General features: G+C 32.7%; 1 protein-coding gene across 1 annotated transcript; it reads right to left on the bottom strand.

The window, feature by feature from the left end:
* Positions 1–2,942: 2,942 nt before the first annotated feature.
* Positions 2,943–10,198, bottom strand: LOC129292254 (protein OSB3, chloroplastic/mitochondrial-like). Its single transcript, XM_054929822.1, has 7 exons — positions 9,723–10,198; positions 8,751–8,889; positions 8,191–8,284; positions 7,350–7,477; positions 7,078–7,264; positions 3,962–4,026; positions 2,943–3,793 (listed from the first exon to the last, which is right to left on the bottom strand). The coding sequence occupies exons 1-7, from the start codon at positions 10,061–10,063 to the stop codon at positions 3,647–3,649; spliced, it is 1,101 nt and encodes a 366-aa protein (XP_054785797.1). The 5' UTR covers positions 10,064–10,198; the 3' UTR covers positions 2,943–3,646.

The raw sequence follows: 10,198 nt of genomic DNA, 5'->3' as shown, positions 1-10,198 counted from the left end.
GCGTGTGATGGCAGTCACCATTGTCCGACATGGTGACCGTCACCTTTGCTTTGCATTAACAAATGTATACCTCGAAAGCTCCAAATACTTCAATAGGCAAAATTCACTTTCAGGACCTATTTGAATTTGTTTTCAACAAAGTCCTTTTAGACAAAAACAAAAAAAAATTGTATTCAAACAACGTTAAACTTTTTGAAAGTAAAAAAATTACTTTTTGAATGTCAAATATGATGTTCCCAAACGGGCAATTCGCCTTTCATTTTGATTTTGAAATGACCCCTAGTCCCTACGGTATAATCTACATTGATTTTTAGTTATTTTAAAATTGTATTTATCAAAATAAAAATTTATAAAAATTATAAAAGAAAAAAATAGTAAGCATGTACTATTCAAAGTGCACATGGATAATTAATTTGTAAAAATATAAAAAAAATAATATTAAAGTAAATTGTTCAGATTAAATTTGCAATGATAAGATTGGTAATGAATAAATTTATTAAAAAGATTTATTTTGATAAATATAAAATAAAAAAATAAAAAATTAAAGAGAGAATGATAGAAACATTTCCATGAAAAAATATAGAAATCTTAAATTAAGACCTTAAAATGACTTAATCACTCTTAGATATCAAAAAACTTATCTAGGACTAACAATTTTAGGGCCATTACCTTCCTAACTTTCTTCATATTTTTTTTTTTAAAGAAAACTTCTTTAAAACTTCTCCAGACTCTCTTCCCCTTATTTGATAATACTGTAATCGAGGAGAGGAGAGAGTACAATTTTTCCTCCTCTTCCCTCCCATCCTTCCCTCCAAATTGGGGTGGAGGGGAGAAATTCATTTTTTTCCTTTTTTATTAAAATCCCTCATTTTCCCTCTTTAATCCTTAATATCATAGTTGTCTATAACCTCAGCGAAATTGTTACCCCCTCTTAGCTCTGGTACACACAATGGCTCTGACATCTGCAACATTTCACACATTACCAATTCTAATGTTAATCTCTCTCAACAATATGCCTTTTCCATCGATTAGGTATTTGCCACATTTCTCCTTCCTCCAACAACCTAAGAATCTTATTTTTGAGATTTTTGGTGAAGTTTTATTGAAAATGAAAAACTAATCTCATAGCCCCATTCTGAAACTACAAAAAGCATCATCTCATTCAGGGGAAAAAAAACTCAACTACTTATTTACCAACCCAGAAACTACTTCAAAGTTCAAAACCATTTTGTTTTATCACATCCCAATTTAAGAAAGAGCCGTATTAGTTTGCAGGGAAGACGTCGCACGAAAGTGAAGCTTCAACTTGTTTTCAAAGAATGGGAGACAAATATTGGGAGTGCCTCAATTTGTGGAGTCTCCCAACTTGAGAGTGAAATTGGAAGAGCTAGCCTTTGCCTATGAGCCTTGAGTGTTTCCACAGTAGAGAGAAATTGAAGGCGAAAATGGAAAGTGATAATTTCTGTGTGCTGGAGGATGAAGAGGTAGTTTTTTAAGGACAATTTTAATATTTCATTAAAACCCTTAATTTCAGAGAAGTCCCAAGGAATTTCAAAATCATTAAACCATTTCGCGGGCCTTATTTGGGATACCCATATTTCAGTGGTATTTATGTGTAATTCCCCCAACTTTAAATATAAACGATCTTGATCTCATAAAGGATGGTGCTCATTACTCATAAAAAACTGTCCAGATTTAATATTAATTTTTAAAATTTTTATTTTAGCAAATTCAATATTAAAAATACTTAAAAATCAATTTAGAATGAACAACAAAAATCGTTACGAAATAAAGGATTAGCTTTTTGGCTGATGAGCCCAGAGTACAAAACGCTTTTCTTATCACCATCTTTTTCTTGTTTTTTTTTTTTTTTGGGTGGACCACCATTGCGGATACAGTTACCTTTGGATGCACTACAATCACACATACAATCCTCTTTAACCAGTTGAAAGAATCGGTATGATTAAATAAATATTTGAAAAATGATTTTAGATAATTTTTTTTAAAATTAATCTTTCATGAACTAAATTACAATAATATTTTAAAACAACACGTATGAATTTCAACGAAGATACCATATTATCTGACATTTTAGCATCAATGATCAATGGTATAGCGGCATGAGCATGATTGATAAATGTAACTCCAATTTGTTTGCAAAAAATTATGTATAGAACTTGTAAAACATATTTATTTACAAATAAATCTTATAAAATTTAAAAATTACAGACAGATCATTGAGACCAAAGTGTGATTTGAAATTGAAGTTCAAAAATAATACTAATTAATTTAACTATTGAACATATAAAATTACAACTGTAAAAAATTAAAATAATAATTGTAAATTATTAATAAAATAGTTATAAATAATTAGTGTTAAACTTTATTAATAATATATAATCAATTTAACTCTTGGATAAATAAAATTACAATAATAAGAAACTTAAAAATAGTTATAAATTACTAATAAGACAGTTATAAATAATTAATATTAAATTTAATCAATATCACATAGCCGATTTAAATATATAAAGTTATAATTATAAAATATTAAAATGATAATTATAAATTACTGATAAAACAATTATACATAATTATTAAACTTGTAACATAATATTAATTTAGCCACTGAATATATAAAATTATAATTGTAAAAAATTAATATAATAATTGTAAGTTACTTAATTGATATAATTTATTTTTAATAATGGCCTTATTTTATCATACTCCCAATTTAAATTACACTCAAGTCTCTTCAGAGACTTGATTGTAGCTTTTGAATTTCAAAAAAATTATTTATAAATAAATCTGCTCCATAAATTCTATATGTAATTTTTTTTTCTTTTTTTATCATCAAATTTTCCTTTAGTTCCCTATAACTCAATCGTAAACCTTGTAAAAATTGTTCACATTTGGGGTTGGGGGTCAGAAAGACTACAGACTTGATAACTGTTTCCCTTTGGAATTGTAAAGATCACAATAGAATTCACATTTGGCCCATTGTATGTATCAGCTGAACATCAAATGTGCAGGAGATCCACCATTGTCTCAAACTTCCAACAGTCATCATAATTGTCCTAAGAGACAACTTGTACACCGATTCATGAGAAATCAGTATAAAAGGAAATTTGTGAAGATAAAAATCAGAACGTCATGAAGTCGTCGTGGTGATTTGTGTGGGGGAAGGGAAAATCACTATAAAGGCTCTCATAGAGATTCTAATTACCATAAAGTCCCATGGAATGCTCAAATTACCTCAAATCCCAATCCTTTATTTATTAATAAATTTTATGCATAATTACTAAAATACTCATATTTTACTTCTCTTAAAAAAAAAGGTCAACCCATCCACAGACGGTCAGTGGAGCTCCAACTGCTAGCAGGTGCCCAGTGGCTGGATGGACAGCAATGGGGATACAAGGGAATTTTAGCCTTATACATAAAATAATGGTATTTTAGTAATTATACATAAAATTTATTAACAAAGGATTTGAGATTTGAGGGTAATTTGCACACTTCATAGGATTTTATGGTAAGTAGAATCTCTCAAGGGACTTTGTAGTTATTTTCCCAAAAAAGAGAATGCCACCAACAGAGGAACGTCAAACATGAGCATGGTGAAAAGAACTGATTCTGTGCTGTCATCTCATGAAACCAGGTTTTGTTTGGTACTAGGTTCTACTTGTTTCGCCTTTATGGGTGGCAACTTTGGCAATACCCAACTTGGGGAACTATCCAGCCACAATCCTTCACCGGTTTCTTTGTGCTTGAAGTCAGGATATCTTTCATTTTTCTGATAATCGAAAGGAATGACATGAACACAATCCAATACATAAACTTTAAGTATCAGATGCTCCACAATAACAAGCCTTATTCCACAATGTATATACAACTGTAACAACGACATGCAAATTTTCACCAAAATGAAACAACCAAAAAATAACTAAGAAACCAAGGTTACCTTATTTGATCTATTATCCCACCATTTATCTGGGTTTTCCACCACGCCTCTCCAACTTGCATCATCTATACCAAGTGAAAGCACATGACCTCAAAACACATATTGATGTACCATGAACGAATAGTAAGAACAAGAATCACATATTCACCCCAGAAAAAAGGAAAAAAAAAAAAGAATAAGAATCAGATATTCATAACATATTTATAATATGAAAATCAGAGTTTGTCATTGGAGATTTATGATTTATTTATATTAATTTCTGGTTTTAAATTCAGTCATTTGGGTCTTAGGGAAACTTATCCTATTGTAGGATGAGTATTTATTTCATGTCTTGAATTAGAATACCTGAGCCTCATGCTAAAATTTCCCAGGCCATTAGTTTCATTAGGGTTTGATGTACAATGGGGAAGGGGAAGAGAGAGAAGCAAGAAAGGAGAGTGAAACCAGATGAATTGAGGGAGGAGAGAACTAGAGAGAGAGAGAGAGTGATCACAAATACTCGATTTTATTCAAGTCATCAAAAAGTCTAACAAAAAAAAAAAAAAAGAAGCTCTATTTATATAGCTCTAACCCTGAACCTAATAATAAAAAGATAAAAGGTCTCAATACTTGGATCAAAGTTTACCCTAATAGCATAAAAGATTACATCTCTTCGAGCCAAATCCTAATCTAAATCAAAATCTAAAAGGTAATTCTAATAAAAAAAGAAATCCTAAGAATCTAAAAGATATCATAAAATCAATCTAATATTCTAGGATTTCTTACTCCTACTAGGCAAGTGGAGTCTCCCACCTCCCTTGCTTGAAAAAATTCTCCTTCAAAGAGTAGAGCTGCTGATACTTCAAGACAGCTGAATGATGTGGGGAATCCTTCAGCGATCAAAGTAATTAACAGTCAATGCTGGCAATGATTCTTGTGGAAGGATTGGATCGAATGTCAAGAGCTATGTAAATTTAAAATAAACAATGTATGTAATGGTACATTGAGTTTCCTGGAGATAGAAGCAAGGAAACAACTAGGCTTTGGTACCAATTGATGTAGAACAACAAAGATGAGGGGGAGAGAGAGAGAGACGCAAGAAAGAAGAGAGAACCGGATGAACTGAGGGAGGAGAGAACTAAAGGGAGAAAGTGATCACAAAATCCTCAATTTTATTCAATTTACCAAAAGGCCTAACAAACAAATAAGCTCTAACTTTATTTACGGAGCCCTAACCTAACCCTAATAATAAAAGATAGTCTAAAGAGATCTTAATAGTTAAATAAAAGTTGGATAAAGAGGCAAAAATACCTACAAAATGGTCAGCCAAAGACACTCAGCATCCTAAAGAGAGAAAAAAGACAAAAATACTCATAATGTTATATGAGTGGGTGCAAAAGTGACCAAACTATTAACTTTGACTTAACAATGTTAACTTTGACCGTTAAATGCCAACTGTGCATGGCACATGTCAGTCTTTGCTGGCGTAAACTAATAAAGGGGCAAAAATACTAACAAAGTTGTCGGCTAGGAGCAAAAATACTTATAATATTATCAGAGTTGATTCAAAAGTGACCAATATATCCAATCCCTTAACTGTTGATCATTTAGTTGACACCTAAGCAAAAGTTAACCAATTTTTCATTGACATGGACAAAAAAATAATCCCAAATGAAATTCTCTAAAAGTTAATCAGTCATTGTATGAATATCATGTGAGAAAATGTCGTTTTAACTAAATATCAAATTAAATCGTTTGTTTTTTTATAACAGTGGTAAAAACCATTTGAAAATTTTAAACCCATCATGAATGAAATTGCTTAAGGTTGTAACAATGTTCTTAAAATAGGGCAGCATAAGAGGTGCTCAGTTTTGATTTTTGATTGTGTATAACCTATCTCACTATGTTGAATCTCAAGTTCTGTAGACAAGAAAAATGAGTGGAGAGGAAGGCAGGAAGGGAGCAAGATACGTGGCGATGGAAAGAGACCACGTGGCATAAATTTTGATGGATTAGTCACTATTGCACCTACTAAAGTAACATTATAGGTACTCATAAGATGATCGATCAACCCCTGTAAAAATTCATCTGAGAATATTATTTGTTTACATTAGCAAAAAAAAAAAAAAATAGTCAACTTCCACTTAGATGTCAGCTAAACAATCAACATTTAAGGGATTTGATCGATTTGTCACTTTTGCACCACCTATGGTAACGTTATATGTATTTTTGCTACTGACCAACGACTTCGTGAGTATTTTTGCTCCTTTATTAGTCTATGTTAACAAAGATTGACACGTAGCATGCACAGACAGCATTTAACGGTCAAAGTTAATGTATTAGGTCAAAGTGAACGGTTTAATCACTTTTGCAACCACTCATGCAATGTTAAGTGTATTTATGCCCTTTTTCCTCACTTTAGAATATTAGCTACCCCTGGCTAACCACTTTGTAAGTATTTTTGCTTCTATCCATAAAAATTTACCCCAATAATCTAAAAGATCACAGTCATTCAAATCGAATCCAAATCCAAACTAAATCTAAAAAGTAATTCTAACAAAACAAGAAATCTGATGAACCTAAGAGGTACCAAAATCAATAATAATATTATAGGTTTCTTACTCCTAGTAGGAGTCTTCCATCATCCTTCAGGTTCTTTTAGATCATATAGAAACATAAAATTGTCTTAGAATGGCATTGAATATAGTCAAAGGAACAGGTTGCAATATTCATGTCTTGAGAATCATGTGTTTTGCTATAGATTAAATATTGTATATTGATATCGATATATTAATTCTTTCCATTCCATATCACATGTTTTTCAGGCGAAGTGGGGATTGTAGTAGGAGATGAGGAATCCTGAGATTAATGTTGCAAAGATGGGAAAAAAAATGAACATATAAGGAAATGAAAGTGCCAGAGATCTTTAAACTTTTCAGCAAACATAATGTAGAGAACATATCAAGGCTATAAAAAATTAAAAAGCAGATTCTTCTCAATCTAGATACAAACTCAAGTAGCCAAAAACTGAGAATAGCTTTAAAGTTTAAATTAACTCTATTCACACCAATAATGATTAGGTTGCATCAGAATTAGAAAGATCCAACCACAAGAACATGAAGTGTATTCATACAGACCTTTCTGTTCATTTCCTTGTTTGGATTTCAGATCCGAACCATTCTGTTCCTTTGCTTGCTTGGATTTCAGAATCAAAGCATCAAATTCCAATCCTTCAAGTTCAGAAAGAACCCATATTGGGGCCCTATCAAGCCACAGTGAGAGAGTCCCATCCTTGCGCTTGAAATCAGGGTGATTAAAATTTACCTATTATATATATTTGAGAAAACTGAGGCTTCCCAGAACATATCAGTCAGAGAAAAATATCAAGTTAAAGGCCATCAATCACTACCAATCGTTTGCGCTTACTGTCCCGGCAGTCCCACCATTCCTTAGGATCTTTCAGAAGTTCTCTCCAAGAACTCAACAAAGGGTCAGAGCCAGAGTTCTTTGTACAGCCAGAGTTCTTCTTTGTACTGTCTGTAAATATACACAACAATCACAACAACAACATTTCCCACTAGATAAATCAGATAAAAAATGTTAGATCACTCAGTGTGTTGAGCTTATCACTTGCTCAGATAGACTCAACATAATGTCAAAAACTTTCAAGTTCGTTTTTATTGCCAAGCAGCAGAACAGCACAAACTTCAATGGAAAAGCAGATGATGGTGCTACAAGCTTAGACAGACTAACAAGTCGTCGTGCAACTTTAATACCATCACAAAATTATATAGACTTGGTTTTCCTAATATTTGACAGAGATGTTGGAATGGTAAAGCAAACAATGGTGAGACATTGTTATGGTATAAAATTCACTCTTTGTAATAGACATTAATGATAACTAAATGTGAGAAAAGACATCATAAACAAATCTTCACAGAAGAAAGGGCCTTTGCAATTGTCACAAGCATTCATAAAAACATGATTCCTCAACATAAGAAAATAATCATTGTTCACTGTAACATATAAATGCTATTTTGTCCAACTGTCTTACTTCATGCTACTTTAATATTGTATATTATACAGTATTGTTAATATTAGTACATATACATTCAATTCTAATGACCCATGCTAAATATTAAATATTTGGAATATTCGATTCTAACTGTTTGCATATTCTTATTATTTTCATCTCATCCCCAATTTTCCATATCAAAAGAAAGAAAAATTAACCAGAAGCGACAGATTACCAGATGAATCTGAGATCCCCTGTTGCTTTGATGCTGCAGATATTTCCTTCAATAAAGGATATCCACGGACAAAGTTGAGGCTTTGTACCAAAACCTAATACGATTAAACCAAAGATGTGAACATTATATAATCAATCTAACAGCTTTCAAGCATGTCTAATAGGGGCCCAAATGCATGAGATAAACGTACTGAACAAATGGTAACTATCATGTTATCCCCATTGGTAAACAAATATGGATTCAACTTAAACTATGACAACACAAATAGCTTCAAAAGTTGTAAAATTAAAACTTACTCAAATAAACAATGACAATGATCATAACAAGCCTTATCCCACTAGATGGGGTCACCTATATGGATAGCACAATGCTATTTTGCTCTATCAACAACTAAACCTTTAAAAATATTGTTAATTAAGAGATCTCGTTCAACAACTTCCAAATTTACTATAATATAAACAAGTAAAAAAAAAAACTTAAGGACAAAACAATGCATGTGTCACAATTAATTATGGCATCCAATATTGCACGTGAACATAAGGGCTCCAATTGGAATATACCTGAACATTGCTTTGGCCTTTACTTTCATTTGAATAAGATGAACCTGCATTGAGCTCTCCAGCAATATGTATGTAGTCATTTTCTTTCAGATGGCAAGCGGCAACATGAGCCAAATCCCCCTCAAATTTTACCGGAATCCTTATATAATGAGAAAGGAAACGGATATGAACTCAAAAGTAGATGGAACTAAAAAGCATGCTGATGACCATATTTCAACATTTCCATGACCAAATTGATATAGCAAGTACCAAATCAAAACAATTTTCAAATAAAAGAAGAAATTAGATGTAGACACCAGTTATATAACTTGTAATAAGATATAACTTCACCTCATGTATCTCCTAATATAAGAACAATGTAATTGACGTTGGCCTTTAGACAACTTAGCTAATCTTCCGACACATTGAAACATTTGAGTTTTAGAACAATGTAATCGATGTTGGCCTTAAATGAATGTCCAGTAGCAATTTGGTTTTAGAGCACGAATCTGACAATTTCTAAAAATGTAAGAACTTATCCAATGAAGAACAAGTAAGAAACACGTATTAGGACATGCCCTTTCTCTAAATCATTTTCCTATTAATCAACTTTAGCAACTTGTTAAAAAGCAAGAAATACTCCCACTCTTACGAAACTTGGAATCTATTTATTATGGTATAATATACCACATCTATCAACTTTTCCATAGCTTCAACCTGTGCCAATATTTCTATAGAATACAGCATCACTTAGAGCTACCCTTCAATAAAAAGAAAATGAATCATGAACCAATAGTATTTTCACCAATGTGGCATATATATTTACTGAGTAAATAATGGCGTTCACGTCATGACAGATGATTTCAACTAACAATAAGGACAGATATGCATTGAAATATTAATAAAACTACCATAGAAACCACACAATTGTTTTTTAAAAAAAAAAAATAATATGCATCTCAGTGAGGGCATGGAAAACCGAAGTTTACCTACCAAAGATGGGAAGAATCAGAAGTGAGCTCCCGTATAATAACGGTGGTAGCCCAAGTCTTGCCATCGGGAGAAGTTTGAAACTGAACTGGCATATGGACTTGACCAATGAGGTTGACGAAATTTGCAGCCTTGGGCTGATACGGAATCTCTCTGGGCCTTTGTCTTTCAGAAACGGCGACGTCTTTTGAAGGGGGCGAAGGTTCGTCGACGCGTTTGGATCTCTGACGAGGGGCAGCAGTGGCATAGGACTGACGAATGAAGGTTGTGGGACATGAAACAAGGCGCTCCGTCACAGTGGCCGAAGAAGCAACCACTCGTGATGCTCGGCGCAGCGCATTCATTTCGAAATTAAAGAGAGCTTTGAAGAAGACAACGATGAGGTTTTAGCAAAACCCTCACACTTCCACAGCTCCTCTCCACATCAACGCATACCTCTCTCCAACTTCAACCGCGATGTGTGCTTGGGAGTTGGGAGG

The sequence above is a fragment of the Prosopis cineraria genome, unplaced genomic scaffold, assembly GCF_029017545.1.
Source record: "Prosopis cineraria cultivar Desert tree isolate PC_DT_omini unplaced genomic scaffold, ASM2901754v1 PC14, whole genome shotgun sequence".
NCBI lineage: Eukaryota > Viridiplantae > Streptophyta > Magnoliopsida > Fabales > Fabaceae > Prosopis > Prosopis cineraria.
Note: the sequence above shows the minus strand (reverse complement) of the source record. Positions and strands in the feature narration are given on the sequence as shown.